This window comes from Myotis nattereri (assembly GCF_964212035.1).
Source record: "Myotis nattereri genome assembly, chromosome: 3".
Taxonomy (NCBI): domain Eukaryota; kingdom Metazoa; phylum Chordata; class Mammalia; order Chiroptera; family Vespertilionidae; genus Myotis; species Myotis nattereri.
The window spans coordinates 89,453,451-89,474,087 of record NC_138077.1 but is presented as its reverse complement, the minus strand read 5'-3'; the positions used below and the strand labels follow the sequence as shown (position 1 = coordinate 89,474,087).

Here is a 20,637-nt window from a genome sequence, read left to right as displayed (position 1 = left end):
AAATACAAAAAAATATTGTCAAGATCGATATCAAGGAGCTTGCTGTCTATGTTTTCTCCTCGTAGTTTGATAGCTTCAGATCTTACATTCAGCTCTGCCATTCATTTTGAGATAACTTTTGTGTATTGTATAAGATAGAGATCCAGCTTTTTTTTTTTTTTTTGCAGTTTTAGCAGCATCATTTATTTAAGAAATTGTCCTGCCGAAACCGGTTTGGCTCAGTGGATAGAGCGTCGGCCTGCGGACTGAAAGGTCCCAGGTTTGATTCCGGTCAAGGGCATGTACCTGGGTTGCAGGCACATCCCCAGTGGGAGATGTGCAGGAGGCAGCTGATCGATGTTTCTCTCTCATCGATGTTTCTAACTCTCTATCTCTCTCCCTTCCTCTCTGTAAAAAATCAATAAAATATATATTTTTTTAAAAAGAAATTGTCCTTTCTCCATTGTGTATTCTTGACTCCTTATTCAAAAATTAATTGACCACTTGTGCTTGGGTTTATTTTTGGGTTCTTTATTCTTTTCCATTGATCTATATACCTGTATTTATGCCAATATCATACTGGTTTAATTACTATAGATTTGTAATACAGTTTGGAACCAGAAAATGTAATCCATCTAGATATTTTTCTTCTTCCTAAAAATTTCTTGGTTATTCAGGGCCTTTGTGGTTCCATGAAAATGTTAGGATTGTTGTTTTGTTTTTTGGAAAAATGTCATTGAAATTTTATAGGGATTGCATTGAATCTGTAGATGGCTTTGGGTCATATGGGTATTTTAACAATATTAATTTTTGAATTTAATTAAATATATTTCAATTTATGTGTCTTCTTAATGTTTTTCATCAATGTCTTACAGTTTTCAGTGTACATATCTTTCACCTATGATCAAATTTTTTCTAAGTATTTTATTCTTTTTGATTCAGTTGTAAATGGGGTGGTTTTCTTGATTTATTTTTCTGATAGTTTGCTGCTACTGTATATAAATGTATTCATTTTGTATATTTATTCTGTAGTCTGCAACTTTACTGAATTCACATATTAGTTCTAACAGTTTGTATTTGGGGGAAGTATGGGGGTAAAGTCTTTAGGGTTTTCTATATGTACCATGACATCTATAAATAGTGAGTTTTCCTTTTTTTTCTTTCTAATTTGGATGCTCTTTATTTACTTTTCCTGCTTAATTTCTCTGGCTAAGACATCAAGTACAATATTGAATAAAAGAGGTCAGAGATGAGGTGGGAGTAGGGTAAATATGTGAATGTAGTCAAAAGGTATTAACTTCCAGTTATAAAATAAAAACTCCTGGGATGTAATGTACAACATGATTACTATAGTTAACAAGACAGCATTGTATATCTCAAAACTGCTAACAGTAATTTTTAAAGTTCTCATCACACACAAAAATTATAACTATGTAGGCTACAAATGTTAACTAATCTTATTGTGGTAATCATTTTGCAATATATGCATATGTCAAATCATTATGTTGTACACCTTAAGCTAATATAGCATTACATGTTAATTGTATATTAATAAAACTATGGGCAAAAATGAGAGAACTATCAATAATAACATTTAGGGGAATGAGAAAAGCAGGAGAGACAAAGAGAAAAAGCTTTAAGTGTTCTCAGGCAACAACTGTGTCACAGTGGTGGCCCTAGTGCAAAAGTATCATTCCAGGTACCTTTGGTGAAAAAGCTGTTCCAATAGCTCAAGGACAGTTCTCCAAACATTAGCAAGTATGAGTCATTAGCAGCAGATCAGGCCCACAGGAACTACTATATATCAGGGACTCCTATGATGACTCAACAAATTACTTTTTTAGTGCATGTCTAAGAAAGTGTATATCCTGCCTAGTTAAGCAGGATAGAATTAAAGTATATTTGTCATCCCTTCAAATCTTCTGAGTGAGTGCATGATGGTTCTTTTGGTACCTTATAGAAGTTAGCACATGTTTATGCACAAAATGGGTGTTAAACATAAACTGCTTGATTTATTTAATTCACAAAATATGTAGCATTTTCTTAATTTTTCTAACTATATGTGTGTTTACATCCAATAGGCCAGAACCTGTTTTGTGGACAAAGGATGGTGGAGAATTACCAGATCCTGATCGGATGGTTGTGAGTGGTAGAGAGCTAAATATTCTTTTCCTGAACAAAACGGATAACGGTACATATCGATGTGAAGCCACCAACACCATTGGCCAAAGCAGTGCAGAGTATGTTCTCATTGTACATGGTAAGTACCTTTTGGACATCATCATATGTGAAATAATGAATCCCTTAAAAAATTATTTAAAGTTTTCAAAGTCTTTAGAATAATACACAAAATTAAATAGGTTTTTCTTTTTCTTTCAGAAGGTCTCATAAGTGTAAATATCTCCAAGATTCACTTTTAACATGTTCCGAGTCAAACTAATAAAATAAAATTAAAAGATACGCTAAAAATAAAAATTAATTTTGTGATAAGTCTTCCTTATTACAAATATATTGTGTAATTTTGTGTGGTGACTATTAAGTTATATTAATGGTTTTCTTTCAATTATACAAATAAATGCTTTTAGTTATAAATCAGAATCATAAAGATTATATTTCCCATAAGCTAATTTTGGTTGACTTGTCATTTAAATGTACTTATAATCACTGTAACTGGTTTCACAAAGAGTGATAGAATGTCATTGAGATGGAGCAGAAATAGAGGTATGCAATATTAATGACAACTGTGTTAATTTCTTATGAACAATATTTAAAACACCCACAGACATTTTTCCCACTCCACTAACCTCACAATTTGAGTATATATAACAAAATTCAGAAATAAATATTAACACACAAAATTGAAAAGTACCAGTTTTTTCCAACCTCCAAAGCCACATTATGTTGTTTATAATGTAACACTAACATTTTGTTGGATAGAGATAACTTTGATGAGATTGAAAACTATCACAATAAACAAAGTAAGTCAGGTTTCGTTGTTGAAGAATTTCTCAGAACTTTTTAATATGCAGGGTATATTATGAACCTCTGACAGAGAGAAGCTATGTGGAGTGGAACATTTTCCTCATATATTTCACCTAGAAAACTTTACTAAGACTAGTACTGTGTTCTACACATTATTACAGTATTCAAAATAAGTGTTGCATAAATCATGATGTTTTCATAAATCCAGTGGATCTTAGACATAATGAAGAGGGTAGGTTTATTTGATATATTTTCTCATGGACTAAATTATAGAATACTGTAAGAAGCATGAGTTAGTTACAAAAAAAGAATTTGGGGGGTGGGGGTAAAATCGAATTCTTTGAAAATATATTTAAATTTAGGGAAACAATAATTGTATTATGTTTTTACCCAGGTATTTATTTTACTGTAATGCAGGTCAAAATTGGATAAAAATTAATATATTAAGCTAATATTCTACTTCCAAATTGCTTTAGTGTATACAATCTCTTAATTCTAAATACTACTTTGTTGTCAAAGGCAAATGAAGGTTCTCAGTGAATAGACTATCCTAGACTGTACACATACAAACATCTTGAAGGTAGAGACGAGAGATTAATTTCTAGCATATTATGAATTGTGCATATTCCATCTTTTGAGAAAGATCAGCCTAATCAAATTAGACTGATATATTGGAATTAAATGTGGTGAATCCTTGTAGACACTCCTGCCACCTTTCTTCCAGAGAGAATGGAATCATTGAGTGTATCCTTAGAGCGTAATTTGGGAGTAGCTTTCCATTCATGCTGACCTGGCTGTGTAGATCATGCACTCATGTAAATGAAGTCTAGTCAGATTCACCCTTAACTTTCTAAGTGTGTCTCTCACCTGAGAGTTTCTTGGGACCTGGGAGATTGTTGCACAGCATGTCACATTATGTCGAAAGCAATATGAAATTAAAAATATAGAATTAGAAGGGAGTGGCAGAAAATCATATACTTAAATAAAAAGAATGTTGTTTGTTTTTTTAAAGTAATTCAAGTGGGGAAAATCCACATGTTCCAAGTGTCGGTGAGCCAGCCAACAGCGTGATTTCCTGAGTAGCCAAGCTGCCTTTAGGTAGCTGGCAGTTGACACATTTCTAATAAATGCTTTTCTAAGCACTTTGTAAGAAGTAATTTTTGGCTTTGCTTTTTGAACTACAATTTGTCAAAAGCACCCCATAGTTTAATGCTATTCATGCTACTATATCAATGCTGTGAAGTTCAACAGTAGTTTACCCAGGATTATCGACACAAGTAATGAGAGGCTCGATGAAACAGTGAGACCATATTACACTGTGTTTAAAAGGGCTCCAATTGGGTTCATTACAAAATAAAGGTGTTTTTTTTTCACCCCTTTTGCACACAGAGTATAATGTTTCATTAGTCGTTGGTTGTATAAATATAAAAAGCTGCTCTCCCCTGTTAATGGTTTGGCTGTTTCAAAACCCTACTAAATGATGAAATTTGAGTGGCATTTCAATCTGTAATGAATGCTGTCTGCATTTCGGAATGGAGTGATAAATGATCATTTGTGAGAACTTCACCCTTTTATCTTTTACTCCAAGGTTGGTTTGCATTAGCTGTGATAATTTAATATAGCTCTAGCACAGAGGGCCTTTCAGGAGCTGAGACCTTGCCTTTGTACCACACTTGCCTAGGTTCTATTGATTCCTAACTTGATGGAGGTCTGAGCACTTTCCTGTGAAATCATCTGCTATGTAGATGTCGTCCTAATAGCTACATTTTATTCTTCGAGTGTCAATGGAAGTTCATTATTTAAATGTTACCACATTTAATTGTTAGCAGCACTGACATTTTGTATTGTGGACACTGGAAGGTTTTATTATTTCACCTCCTAATTACACCTTTGCAAATTTCAGCATTAGAACTTTAAATGGTAATTTGAGACTGGCAGTATGAAATTCTGGGCCTCACAAATTTGAACATGCAAATACTTGTAGAATAAAACATACTTATGAAACATTTGCATTATGGAGATTCTTTTAGGAAAGAAAGTAGCATTTTTATTAACAAGCTCAGCAATGAAAAATTAATGTTAAATAAGTAGTCATAGTTCTACTATTAATTTTTGTGAGCACAGTTACTTTTGTGTTATTAGTAGGATCCTGCTATTTATTTAGAATGGCTGATTACTTTCATATGATTGTCTTGGATTATGATGTTGCATTGCTGTGTTTACCATTTGTAGAACTCAGATCAAGAGAAAAATTCATTCACTCACTAACTAGATATTAAGCATTTATCCACTGAGTATAAAAAAACTACACAAATAAGGTGAATAGCAATCAAGAAGTGTAGAGTTTAACATGGAAAATAAGTTAAGCATCCAAGTAATTATAATACAAAAATAGAAGAGCTATAGGAGAATGGCCATACAATGATGTAGATTTTCAGAGTCTGCAAGAATGAGGTCCAAGTGTCTGGAATTCTTAAAAATAGTAGCACAGGACTCATTGATTATTCATAAACTAATGGTAGGTTTCATAAATAGAAGTATCCAACACAATGTCAGGTACATAGAGATGCACAAATTAGACTATCATTATTATTATATTAAAATATTATATTATTGGAATTCCTTGTTTACTCAGGTTTCCATAGATCTCTTTCCACACCTTGGAATTTTTTAGCCTTTCATGCTACCATCACTTTTGCCACACAGGGTGCACATGTACATACTGCACAAACACAAGCATACCTGTGGAAAATCAAAGATTCTGGACACCATATTCTTAAAGCCCCCCCAACCACATAATAATTCCCTTGAGAGTCATGGCCCTTATTATAGGCAATTCATGCATTCCTTATCTATAAGTCCTCAACTGGTCAGAATTTGCAATGTGATTGTTAGCATGGTGCCAGTCCATGTGCAGTGTATCATATACAATTGTTATTAATGTGAATTTTTGTATTCAATTTTTCCCATTTTAAGATTAGTTAACCCATGACTAGTTTTATGTCCATAACTCTATGTAGAAATCTTTGAACACTTTGACTGAGTATAACCAATAAGTTCAGTAACCCATTTAATCAAAATAAAAATTTGCTAAATTTTTTGGATTAAAGATATCGTAAGACTGACACATCTGTCCTTTATTTTCTTTTTTATTAAACTGTAACTGATAGAATGCTATATTAGTTTCAGGTGTACATCATGATAACTTAATATTTGTATATATATTGAAAACAGATCACCAAAAATTACTAGTAACCTTATGATATCAACAGCAATATCATTTCAGTACCCTGATACGAAACTTACTCAAGAGTTACACATAATTCACTGCCCATACTCTTCCCTGAATAATATTCAAAGCATAAACTAAGTTACCCATATTGAAGAACAAGAATATTCTAAACCCTTGCTGAGTAATAAAAAACTTCACAATATAGCAAAATTAGTAATACGGTATATTGTGTAGGACAAAAGTTATAATCACCCTTGTTTCTCTGATGCAACATCAAATTGAAAAGATTTAGATAAAATATTTCCTTCCCAAGCAAAGACTATCTGGATCTGGATCTTCCAGCATAGAGAATCTAGCAGATACCTATTTATCACGTAAGAGATGGCTGCAAAGAATTACAAATGACTGTAGGCTAATCTTATTTTCTGGTTGGAAGCAATTCAAGTGCTCCTATTCATTTTTCATCAATAGATTAAAACAATATTATTTTGAAACATATATCACCTGGGAGATTTTGAGAAACTATCTAAGGAAAGTGTGAAACACAAATTACTATATTCCCCTTAAATCCTAAAGTTATTGCTTCTCAACTTTCCCTAGAGCAATTTGTAACCACTCTTCAAAATACAAATGGAAGATGGACAAAAAGGCTGAAACTCTTTAATATCACCTCCAGTTTCAAAGCCCTCCCCGGGGTTCAGGAATAAATCCAGTTTTACAAGTAGAAAAAAAATGAGCAACATATTTCTTTTTGTACTAGTAGCTACACTACTATGGAAGGCCCAGATTATAGAAGAGAAGCAGGGAGTCCAATTAGAGCATGTGTGGAGAACCCGCTCCACCGAGGACCCTACTCAGGGTTGTCCCAGAGGTCATAACAGCTGAGATGCACTAACTACTCCAGAAAGTTTTTTATGATGTTCCACATCTCTCTTCAAATTTTCTTTTCCTATTACCATAACAACCCTCATATGAGATTTAAAATTATTTTGCCACTGTTCTACTATTAACTTATTCCATTACTTTATTATTTTCTACTTGTATGAATACACCTTTATAACAATTCAGTACTTCATTATCTTAATGTTTACTACTCTTATTTTGTTTCTTTTTGGTATTTTTCAGCTTCACTTTTTCCCGCTTTTATTTATTTATTTAATAATTCTTTATTGTTGAAAATATTACATTATTCCCCTTTTCCCCCTGTTGACCCTCTCCATCCCGTCCCCACCCCGCAACCCAAGCCTTCAGCACCCTATTGTCTGTGTCCATGGGTTATGCATATGTGCATACAAGGTCTTTGGTTGATTATCTCCCACCCACCGACCCTCCACTGCCTTCCCTCTGAAATTCCGCACTCTGTTCCATGCTTCCATGTCTCTGGGTCCATGCCGTTCATCAGCTTATTTTCTTACTTAGATTCCACATATGAGTGAGATCATGTGATACTTGTCTTTCTCTCACTGATTTATTTCACGTAGCATGATACTATTTTGAATGAAATTAGCCACCATGCTTATTTCCAGATTTTTACTTTATTTGTTATTTCGCTTTTCTAGCAATTTTATTTTTATGAACATCTATAATAATAAAGGCGTGATATGCTAATTAGACCAGACAGCTAAATGACCTTCCGGATGTCATCATGGACATCCTTCCAGACAAAACCGTAGGCGGGGGGGCCTTAGTCAGAGGCAGTTAGGGGCAATCAGGCAGGTAGGCGAGTGGTTAGGGGTGATCAGGCAGGCAGATGAGTGGCTAGGGGCGATCAGGAAGGCAGGCAGAGTGGTTAGGGGTGATCAAGCAGGCAGGGAGGCCAGCGGTCCTGGATTTTGAGAGGAATATCCCGGATTGCGAGAGGATGCAGGCTGGGCTGAAGGGACCCCACCCCCCATGCATGAATTTTGTGCACCAGGACTCTAGTATATAAATAATTAAAATTCTCCATACATAGTATTATCATAGTAGAAAGTGAAACACAGTAAAAAGCTTGTTTATATTTTGTAATGCCAATAAGTTTACTGACAGTTGCTGACTTGATATCCCTAAAATATCGCTGATGTTATGATTGCTTTGGTTATTTGTTCATGTATCAGTTGAAATGAATACTGATGAAAGATGCAATATTGCTTTTTTGTTTGTTTGTTTCCTGGATATTTTACCTCAAAATAACACCCATATTAACTAAGGTTCCTCACATTTTATTGTTAGAGTAGGAAACATTACAAAAGAAATGTTTTAGATTTTTAATTTTAAAAGTAGCAAATACTATTACTTCTAGAAATATATATGTGCTTTAGTCTAGTGAAAGGTATCAAGCCATTAAATATTCCTTTCTATTTTTAAAGAATTGGTACAAATGCTACTTTCATTTCACTCTGCTTTTATTGTTAATAATAAATGTCAAAAATACTTAGAAAGTTGCACACCGAGATATTACAGACTCTGTCATCAAGCCAAGCTTCCAAGTTTTGTTGCTCATTTACACATCTATCTTTTCCAGAGACTAAAAGTAAATGCAAGGTCACTTTCAATTCTGGATGCAGATTCCCCATTTCAGTTGATGTGTTTACCATAAGAGAAAGCCAAACTGAGTAATAAAGAGTAGCTTTTCTTTCAGCTTAACAAACATTTCTAAGCCACCTAGTATCTTAAAAAAAAAAGAAGAAGAAGAAGAAGAAGAAGAAGAAGAAGAAGAAGAAGAAGAAGAAGAAGAAGAAAAGAAAGAAAAGCAGCAAAAAACAACTTAGTGTAAAAAACATAAATTGAATTACTTTAGGGTTATTAGTACCTGATCCTAAATCTAGCAAAATAACCATTACATCTGTAGGTGAATGCAGTAATGATTATGAAACAGATTAGAAATATCATAAAGCAATATCCTAAATTCCTTTTAAAATATATTTTAAACTAGAATTAAGCAGATATGATTATAATGCGTACTTTCTTAGTCTTACAGTATTTAATTCACATATTCATATTATGACTATCAGTGATTTAAAAGCTAATGAGGACTTCCACGACATTAAAATGAAAAACTGTACTCTGTACATCACAGTAAATATGTAGCTAGACTAAAAAGTTGGCAGTCGCATGCCCATGTATTATTACAGTTATCCAGGGATGAAACATTTAGACACATTGAAAGGCTATGTGAATCTGTTTGCTTAGTGGTACTGGTGGGAAAGGGGCTACAGATCACGATGGAAGTGAGACTGAATCTTTGCACTCAGATCCGGAAGTGGGGAGCAGGACAGAGAAGCCTGGATTATGGACAGATGTACGGCCTAGTGAACATTAAAAGGAATTCAGCTAGAATCTGTTCCCTCACGTGGAAATAGACTTACCAGTTGGTAAATTAATTCTGTGTACTCATAATGAGCATTTTTTCCCTTTGGAGAAGCTTCTTTAGAGACATAAATGGAAGTATACAGTGCAGGAAGAAAAGGACAGAAAAGACATCCATATGGAATAATAAACAGCCACTAGTGGAAGAGCCCAATGATTACTGCTCTCATCTCCAGTTGAGAGTATCCAGACACTACACTAGTTGGATGAGTCTGAAAACAGTACCTTTTTAATGTCTGAGATAAAACACATCATTCCTGGACATGAATAAACAGGGATAGCTATGATGCCAGTGGGAAGGGGCACCTCTGACTGCAGGAATGTGCTGTTGCTCTGCAGAGAAAAGTAGAATGGGATCGAATAGTGGAGCCAGGGACACTGTTTTCATTAGAAAACGTTTTAAAAGGTATATATGTACAAGCATACTCAGCAGAGATGAGGCTTAATTCCACGTCTTTGTTTTAAGATGAGCATGAAGTGGATAGATTAGGTTTTCACCTTTCAGAGTGAGAATTCTGTTCACTGGTAGCACTCTGTAGAAAATGTTTCTGCGACAGTCAGATGGACCACTGGCTCAAATATCCAGGAGAAAAACTCACATTCCTGTCTGAAGGCAGGAAAGATTCTACTACTTAACAACTTCAACATTTTAAATAGCTTTTCTTTCTCTATTTAATGTGCAATTGAGGCTATATTGTAACTCTACAAAAATGTATGGAGCTCTTCTATGGACATATATATGCATCCATTCATTAGAGAATTAAAGCAATGTGCAATGGATCATGGGGGAAATTGTGAGTATTTGTCTTCAGAAGCAAAGGCATACCTAACTAGAAGATACAAATTTTACAGAAACATTGCTTTGTAGCTTCTTACAATGTAGCTTTCACAAGCACTGTAATGATATATATCATGGATTATTCCAGAATCTAAGATTTATCTTTGATTCCTCTCTCCCCTTCTCTCCAATTCATCAGCACAATCTTTTGACACTATTGACAAACCATGCCCCAATTATGTCCACTGTCCACCATCATCTCCAGCCTAGACTATAGAAAAAATTTTTAGTGGGCTCGCTGCTTCCATGCTTCTCTCTCTCCAATCTATTTCCCACATAGATACAGTATATACACATTTTAAATGCATATCCCTTTGTCTTTCCCCAATTAAATGGTCTCCAAAGGCATTTCATCATACTTAGTATAAAATCCAAGTCCTTACCCTAGTGTACCAAATCCAACATAACATGATACCAACCGACATCTGTGACATTTCATCATTCTCCATGCAATCACTTCTGTTTCCCTGGTTGCCGTGGCAACCCAGCAGTGACTGCCGCTGCTGTGGTTGCAGTGACCCAGTACTGACTGCTGAGGGGGTTGCAGATCAGGCCTGGATAGAGAGAGACCCACAGATAGAGGCAGGGTCTGATCTGTAGCCTCCATGGCAGCTATTGATCAACACTTGCCTCTTTCTCTCTGGGCCTGGCTAGCAGCCTGCCTCTGTTTCTCTCCAGGCCTCTGCATGGGCTGCTGATCAGGCCCTCCTCTCTGATCAGGCCTGGTGATAGGCTTGGAGATGCTGACTGGCATAAAAACCAACCAATCAGAACCAAATCTGGGTGAACTGCGAGGAGCCAATGGCTGCCTAGGAGGCGGAGCTTTTGATGCTAATTGGCATAGAAACTGAACAATCAGAACCTAATCTGGGTGAACTGCGAAGGCAGAACCTGGGGGCTGAGGAGGGGTTTTAAGGGGAATAGCTATTTGGTGTAAGGTATAAAAAAGTGGTTCAATTTTTTAATGACCAGTTTGGCAGTATAGTGCATATGGCTGGCTATCAGTCCAGATATAGGGATTATGTGTTTTTGTCTGTCAAGAGCATTTCTTCCTGTTGAAAAAGGCTTTTCTCCCCTATTTGAGCAATCCTAGCCTATATAATCTATCTATACTACTAAAAGGGTAATATGCTAATTATACCAGGTCAACCAACCATCTTCTGGAAGTCTGACTTCCTTCTGGACAAAGCCATGGAGGTGGGGGCCAAGGCAGAGGCAGTTAGGGGCAATCAGGCCAGCAGGGGAGGGCCATTGGGGGCAAGATAAGGCCAGCAGGGGAGAGCAGTTAGGGGTGATCAGGCTGGCAGGGTAGAGCAGTTGGGGGCAAGATCAGGCCCACAGGGGGTTAGAGGCAATCAGGCTGGCAGGGGAGGGCAGTTGGGAGTGACATAAGGCTGGCAGGGGAGGGCAGTTGGGGCAACCAGGCCAACAGGGGAGAGCAGTTGAGGGCAAGATCAGGCCGGCAGGGGAGGGCAGTTAGGGACAATCATGCAGGCAGGCAGAGAGGTTAGGGGTGATCAGGCAGGAAGGTAGAGGCAGTTAGGGGTGCTCAGGCAGGTGAGTGGTTAGGAGCCACGAGTCCCAGATTGTGAGAGGGATGTCCGACTGCTGGTTTAGGCCCTATCCCTATAGGTTGGGCTGAGGGAACTCCCTCCTCCCCCCCGAATGAATTTCATGCACCAGGCCACTAGTATATTCATGCATGTGTGTGTAGAGATTACATGCACACATATGTATCTGTATGAATTAATATATTCTATGTTCACCCAGTAGATTATGATTTCCTTGAAAGCAGATATATTATACATCTTGTTTATCTCTGTATCTCTAGCTCTTAGGGATACATGCCTGCTAAATAGCAGGCAAACAATCAATATTTGCTTAACAATTAAATTTCTTTGTCTCTCAGTCTCTCTCTTTTCAACAGAAGAAAAAAAATATATATGTATGCATGTTTACATACATTTATGCATATGCACATACCCATATCCAATTACATACATATATATACACAAATATACTTATAAATTCTGAGTAAAATCAGGATAATTGATATTCATTCATTGATCACCAAAATCAAGACCTTTAACTTTCATCTTATATTAGGAAAAGAAGTGAAATGAATTTACTTGACAATCCATATGTAAATTGTGCTTTATAGAGTTAAGCAGTGTACAATATGAATACTGTGAATAGAAAAATTAAAATATCTCATGGAAATCTTTGATTTCATATGTCTGTTTATTTTTTGAAAGATTCTATGATTGTTACTAACTGAAAATTTATTTTTTGGAACTCTATCTCATCTCTTATAAAGATAACTATTATCTCTTATATATAGCCAAATATAAAACATCTCTGAGACACAGCCTAAAAATCCACATCAGAATGCTGTACTATCTAATGCTTCACTATTTCAGGAAATCTTTCTTGAGTCTCTACTATATTCAAAGTGTTATATCAGACACTGTGGATTCTATAATAAATAAATAAACATTCTCATTTACGCCTGGACTTCTAAGTAAAGATAAAACACTGAAGTGTTTTCACTGCTGTTTCACAATGATGCAACTTCACAGGTGTTTTTAAGGTCCCCTCATTATTTATAATATTTCAGAAGAATATGAAATTCCACAATCAGAAATAAATTGTTTTGGTAAAATGTTCACTTCCTTATCAAGAGCATAATTTAAATGTAAATTATTTGAGGAAGGTTATTAATTTGTATCACTAAATCTTATGCAGGCGTCAATTTTTTAAAATAATCATTTCTAAGGTTTAAAAAAACTAGCTTTGCATGAAAACTCTGAACATTAAAATACAGGTGATAAGAAAAGATACTAAAAGTGGAGCTCAACAAGTATTTCTTCACAATTCTGTTTAATATTATTCTTAGTGTTTACTAGGGATTATCTTCTGTGGTTCAAAAAAGTGGATGTACTTATTAACATGCTGGCACAAAAAGTACCATTGTGCTTTGTAAAGTTATAGGATAGCAAGTTTATAATAATAATCTTTGAAACACTCCCACATTCTCTTTTAAATTTTATTTTAATAAAGTTTTATAATATTAAATATTATATCTGGGTGTATTTTGCTACCTTTACAAATTGTCACATAAGAAATGTGTAAGAGATCAACCAAAGAACTTGTATGCATATAAGCATAACCAATGGACACCGACAATGGGGGCCAAGACAATGGAGGGAAGGGGGACATATGTAATACTTTCAACAATAAATAATTTAAAATAATAATAATAATAAAGAAATATGCATGTGAAAATTATTAGAATTCACTAAAATTTGTGCTGTATAATAAGTTCCAGTTTAGGTTTTTAACCTATATCTTTTTGGTAGCCTAGTACAGTATCATCATATGAGCTTAAGTCATTGCATTTTTTAAATGTAAACCTACACCTTTAGGGGCTCTTTGTATCCTCTAAAGTCATACACAAAAATATCTGCACTTACAAGTTTCTTGAGTTAAGGTGTTTTTCATTTAGAGTATCAATCTGGTCCGAAGTACTTATATAAATGTCTAGGTCTAAACGCTTCACTTTGGGTAGAGGTTAAATTATATGCAAAATGTCTCTCTGCTATATTATCACATAACCTAGATGAAAAATTCAAGTATATGGATTTCTCAATCAGTGTTTTTTAATACATTACACTTCCTCTTGTGTGTATTCACATTTAATGTATTTTTCTTTTAATGACCGATAGTCCTATTCTTCCCTAGGAAACTGGCATCTTTACAGAACTGAAAGTATTTTATCAAATTATCTGATTTATTTTTTGGAAAAGTACTTTTAGAAGAGTGCTCACGATATTGAAGTAGCTGGACCTAAATAATATAGAATCACCCAATTCAAAGACTTTTTTTTTCCTACTTTACATTTAATTTTGCCTTTGTCAGTTTGGAATGTAAAGGAGTATTTTAAAAGAAAATAATGCATACACTTTTTTCAAATAACAGACTGATTTTATTCATAAACTCTTCTTGTAATTACATAGGACTCTTGGTTACCGCCTACAGTTTAAAATTGCAGTACTTTTCATTTTTCAAAAATAGCTCTTTTTTATTATTGTATAAGGATTCCATTTAGTTTGTGAAGCCAGTGGAAACTATCAGAGGGATGAATTATTCAAATGTAATTTTTAAAAGGGTTCCATTCTATGAAGAAGATGAGGTTGCGTTGTGATGCTCAAAGAGGAGGCAAGTTGAGGCCTTGTCAACCTGATGGTTGTCATTTAAGAGCCTTGGTGTTGTCCATCATACTTATGTTATAAGCCATGTAGCTGAACATAAAACAAAAGCAGATACAGTAAACTTTTTCTGTTACAATTGCTTCCAGTGGCAATTCAATTACCAGTAAAAAGGTTGATGATGTCATATTATTTTTAAGGTTAGGAAATGGGAATAGCTTCTATAAAAAAAAATACTTCTTACCTTAATACTTCTAACATACATTGAATTCTGATGTCCCTGTATCTCCACTAAATCCTTGGTTTGAATCCACTCCTGATTACCCAGGGACCATCCTAGGGAGCTACTGACGTAAAGCAGAAAGGAAGCAGACATCTGAAGTCCAGACTAAATGGCCTTTTTTTTCTATTGAACACTAGCCCTTGGAGAAAAACAAGCTTCTAAGACACTTTAGACTTAATTTTGCTTCAAAACTCCATTCTGAGTGGGCCAGAATGCCATTTTTAAAAAGAGAAACTGCCACAAAACAAAACAGCTTGACAAGTTAGAAATTATTGTACACTGAATTTGTAGAGAACAGAACATACCTTTAACCTGAAAAGCTCGTTATTAGAAAAAAGGTGCTGTACCACTCTCCAATTTATTGTATACAGCACTTTTTGGAACTGATTTCACTTTGACAAGGTTATAAAGGATCTGTTGTGCTCTAATAAGCCTGAATAACAAAATGTGGTTGCATATTTTTTAATTCCTTCATTAGGATGTGAAAAAAAGGGCACTTTTGTATTGTTTTAAATGTGATGATTTGGAACTCTAACACTTAAAATCATTGAAAAACTGAATTCAGAATATAAGTTTTTTTTTAGTATGCTGCATTTTAAATTTTTAGTAATTATTTAAACTTAGAAACTCTTGGCAGGAATTTCTAAATATTACCTCATATGTAATAGAAAGAAGAAGAAGAAGCAATAATTAATCATTAAACCAGCTTAGGCACAATTACTGATTCATGTTATTAAATAATGATACTGCTAGAGCAGGGGTGGGCAGACTTTTTGACTCGAGGGCCACAATGGGTTCTTAAACTGGACCGGAGGGCCGGAACAAAAGCATGGATGGAGTGTTTGTGTGAACTAATATAAATTCAAAGTAAACATCATTACATAAAAGGGTCCGGTCTTTTTTTTTTCAATAGTTTTATTCATTTCAAACGGGCCGGATCCGGCCCGCGGGCCGTAGTTTGCCCACGGCTGTGTTAGAGGCTCAGTGTATGAAAATTCATGCACTGGAAGGGGAACCTCTCAGCCCGGCCTGCCCCCTCTCACAGTCTGAGAAACCTCAAGGGCAGGAGGAGACCCAGTGATTAGGGGAAGGCGACGCCCCCATCACACCTCTGCTGCTGCCACTGCCAGCAGTGCAAGCCTCAGCTGGCCCTGGTTATCTGAGCCTCAGGCAGATTTGGGTAGCTGGGCAGCCACCATCTGAGGCTTGCCTGCACTTCAGGCTGCTCCTGGGCAGCTGGGGGGCTGAGGGTGGGTTCAGCTGCATCACGCACCTGCCACCTCCCCCCCACCCCCGGCAGGGCTGAAAGGACTGGGGAACTCCTGCAGGACTGAGGGGACTGGGCGGCGCCATCTTTGTGACAGTGTGATGGTCAATTTGCATATTCCCTCTTTCTTATATAGGCTTCCCAGTCTTCTGATATCATTGTCACTACCACCAGAAAGAGCATATTTACAAAGCCCCAGTAAAATTCAAAACATTGAGCAAGTTACCCTAGAAAGCACAGAAGTCTCTGATCTCTGATATTTTATCATCTTGTTGGCTCATGAATATAGGTAATTCAGGAATGTTACAGCCTTCCAGTTTTCAACCACTGATTTCAGGAAGACCTTGTTGTATATTCTTTGTATGGTGAACTTTATTATTAACTAGAGGCCCAAGGCATGAGATTCATGCAAGAGTAGGCCTGCGCAGCCGTGGCTGCCTGGATCCCTCCTTTGAAGCCATGGGCTGCTGCCTCGATCCTACAGCTGCATCCCCAGCTTCCTCCCAGAAGGACATCCAGTCTAATTAGCATATTATAATTTTTTAATATATTTTATTGATTTTTTACAGAGAGGAAGGGAGAGGGACAGAGAGTTAGAAACATCGGTGAGAGAGAAACATTGATCAGCTGCCTCCTGCACACCTCCTACTGGGGATGTGCCTGCAACCAAGGTACATGCCCTTGACCTGAATCGAACCTGGGACCCTTCAGTCCACAGGCCGATGCTCTATCCACTGAACCAAAGCAGTTAGGGCAGCATATTATACTTTTATTATTATAGATAAGAGTTAAAATAATAGAGGGTATTAATTGATTATGTAAATTAGAGAAAATTTTAAAATGTTACCATATCATCCCATTTTATTTTGTAATATTTTTTACCTGAGGGAGGGAGACAGAGACGTGCAGCTAGCAAGAGGCACATAGCTATGGGTATGGTTGCCCATAGATAGTAAGATATTATGAATGTAAACATCATTGTCATGGGGGGGGGGGTCAGGAGAGTAGTAACAATGTGAGGAAAGTAGTAGATAAATCAAAAGCATGATGCATATTCAGAGAGAAGGGAAATCAGTTTGAATTTAGTTGGCCAAGGATATCTTCACAGAGCAGGTGGAAATCAGGCTAAAAGTTGAGAGTTGTGTTTTGTATTAGATACATAAAGAAAGAGAGGCTAGTTTAAAACAGGAATTGGGTGATACTGAGGTGTTGGATAAGAATAATTTGTCCCAAAGCAAAGTGATATTTTAATTATTTTTTCCTTTTTATTAGATTTATTGGGATGATGCTGGTTAACAGAATTATACAGGTTTCAAGTATGTAATTCTACACACATCATCTGTACACTGTTTTCTGTGTGCACCACCTCATGTCAAGTCTCCATCCATCACTATTCATACCCTAATACCCTTGTCTATCCCCCCATCCTTCCCCCAACAATCACCACACTGTTGTCCATTTCCATGAATTCTTTCTTTTTTTTCTTTTTTGCTCAATCACTTCACACACCACCCACGCAAAGTCCCACACTCACCCCAGCAGCTGACAGCTACCCTCTATCTATGAGTCTGTCTGCATTTTTATTCTTTCATTCCATTGCAAATATGATTGAAATAGTATGACTGGCTTATTTCACTTAGCACAGTGTTCTTCAGATCCTTCCATGCGATTACAAAAGGTAAAATGTCCTTATATTTTATGTCTAAGTAGTATTCCTATTTGTAAATGTACCACAGCTGTTTTATCCATTCATCTACTGGTGGACGTTTGTGCAAAGTGATATTTTTAAATATAAAGACATATCTATATATATAAAAGGCCAGTGACCATAATGGCATCAGGACCATAACGAATGCTTGACCAGTCGCCATGAGGTGCACTGACCACCTCTCGGTCCCTAGCCCAGTCCCGCAGGATCCCATCACAACATGGAGAGTGTCCAGCACTGGTGGCAGAGAGCAACACAGAGCATCGTGGCGGGGGGGGGGGGGAGCGTTGCAGGGTGTTGCAGGGCAGCGGCAGCAAGCGTCGCGGGGCGTCGCAGGGCAGGGAGCTTCATGCAGCTCGCAGGGCAGTGGCGGGGGGCGTAGTGGAGTACCGCAGGGCAGCGAGCATCACCGGGCATTGCAGGACGTCGGACATGGCCCTGATCACAGGCGAGGCCTAAGGACCCTACTCACACAGGATTTTGTGTGCTGGGCCTCTAGTTGACTTATAAAGACAGAGATTACAGTTTACTAGAAAGAGATGTACATAAATACCCTGGTGGTATACTATGTAATAACTATGTGTGAGATTGTGTGCAAAGTGCTTAAAAGTACAGTGAATGAAGACATTAACTCTTTGCAGAATTGGGGGTGCTTTATAAATGAGATCATATTTAAGCTGGACTTGGAAGGACAGAGAAGAAAGAGAAAGCTATTGCCATAAAATAGGATGTGGCTATGAGAGCATGGCAGCAATGAGAATAAATGGAGTCAGTCTAGAATTTGGGGAAAGCACTTGAATCAAGGTCAGATGTCTTCCTGTGTACTGGGCTCTGGCTTCTTTGTTCGGGTAAATCTAGCACTATGGGAAATAAAGAAAGCCAGGCATATATACTCTAAGGAACTCTCTCCCTGTTGTTTCAGAAAACTTTAACATTGTGATGCCTCAAAAACAATGGTGGATGCAGTTTGGGGTTCAAATCAGAATCATGGGTGTTGAGCAGGAAAGAGAATAAACTGATACATTTATCATAAAGTTTAGCCATGGTCCCTGGACACAGATTTTAGTTTTCTGATCCAACAACTTTGTTGTGTGAACTGAAATCGTGCTTCTTCAAGTGATTAGTTTCTTATAGAAGTTACTCATATTATTTATAGTACATTTATTTATAATCCAATATTCACGCACATGAAAATTTTAGCCTACATAGAAAATGTAATGTATTTTATTAACACCTACTCCAAGGAAAGCAACAATAAAAATGTGAGCTCAGGTTTTGCATTATAGAGAAAATGAGAAGTGAATTTATTGACCTATTAAGTAGATACCATTTGTGAATTTTAATATTTATAAATTATATTAAATATCATTAACTTCTCTATTTTATTTATATGTATCTTAGTATCTATATTCAAACATTCTTTAATCATAGGATGTTAATATGTAAATAATATGTTAATAACTTCTAAAATTGACAAGTCATAGTGAGCAAATCACTTATTATTATGGCTGCAGATTATCTTGCTTTTTTTTTTTTAAATATATTTTATTGATTTTCTACAGAGAGGAAGGGAGAGAGATAGAGAGCCAGAAACATCGATGAGAGAGAAACATCGATCAGCTGTCTCCTGCACATCTCCCACTGGGGATGTGCCTGCAACCCAGGTACATGCCCTTGACTGGAATCGAACCCGGGACCCTTCAGTCTGAAGGCCGACACTCTATCCACTGAGCCAAACCGGTTTCGGCTATCTTGCTTTTTAAACAGAATTAGTAAGTTAATGTTGAACTAGGGTTTGGTTATTTTTATTAGTGTGTACATGTATAATTTTTCTGCATATAAATTTAATATTCTTATTGGAAAAATAAAAATTGATATGTATTAGGAGAAGAAAATAACATATTTTATAACCTATACATATTTGATTGAGAATTATTTGTATTAACAGTGTAATGTTTTTTTAAAAAAAGATCCAGGATTGCAGATACATCAAAAATGAGGCAAGTGACTAGTACTAGTGTACCCAGTTTCATATTTAAAAAATAGGTAGCTCCAATTTTACAATCAGTGTTTAAATAAATGGCCAAAAGTGAATACATGAAATCAGGAATTTTTAAACAATTGTTAATGATGCCAAATATTGCAACTCACTTCTAGGAATGAAAACCAGAGAGATGGGCATTTAAACTTAGGAAGAGAGCACAGTCATTTACTAATATTTGATTTGAGAAGAGTTACAATCAGGCAGCTAAAATAAATGATCTCCATATGGGAGTGTTGTAGAGGAATCTGATTTATACAAAGTAAATAAATATTATCTTAGCAATATACTATATGTCACACATAACACTTATAACATGTATACACATATATAACAAACACCTATGTAGAGACAAAGAAATTCTATCTCAAAGGTGTTTTATCCATTAATGGGGAAAATAATAAACAACTCATAAATTTGCTATGATCACTCACCACTGATGACAATAGGATCTGTTTAGTGAGCTCCCCTGGCCTTTCACCCTTAAAAAGAATATAGTGCATAAGAAGAATGGAGAACATGGATCTCAGATCAGGATCACACTGCTTTCAAAGTAGCAGGATGTGTGAGCAAAGGCATATTTTGTTAACAAGGAAATTTCTTGACCTAATAAGTTGTCTTGAAATTTTATCCCTCAGAAAAAAATGATGGCCATTCTATATTGAAGACAGAAGGATTTTTTGAACAGAAGTAATGAAATATTTCAGTTCTATATTAATTATTATACCCTGTCAAAAATGTAGACTTTTCT

The 20,637-nt window shown here is 36.1% G+C and overlaps 1 protein-coding gene across 4 annotated transcripts in view; it reads left to right on the top strand.

Annotated features, from left to right (window-relative positions):
- The window catches only part of CADM2 (cell adhesion molecule 2), a 1,196,033-nt gene that overhangs the window by 1,091,940 nt on the left and 83,456 nt on the right, over positions 1–20,637 (top strand). For all 4 annotated transcript variants that reach the window (XM_081086797.1, XM_081086795.1, XM_081086798.1 and 1 more), the window contains one exon: positions 2,061–2,239. In XM_081086797.1, the coding sequence (XP_080942923.1) occupies positions 2,061–2,239 (179 nt within the window). The remainder of the gene's footprint in view (positions 1–2,060; positions 2,240–20,637) is intronic.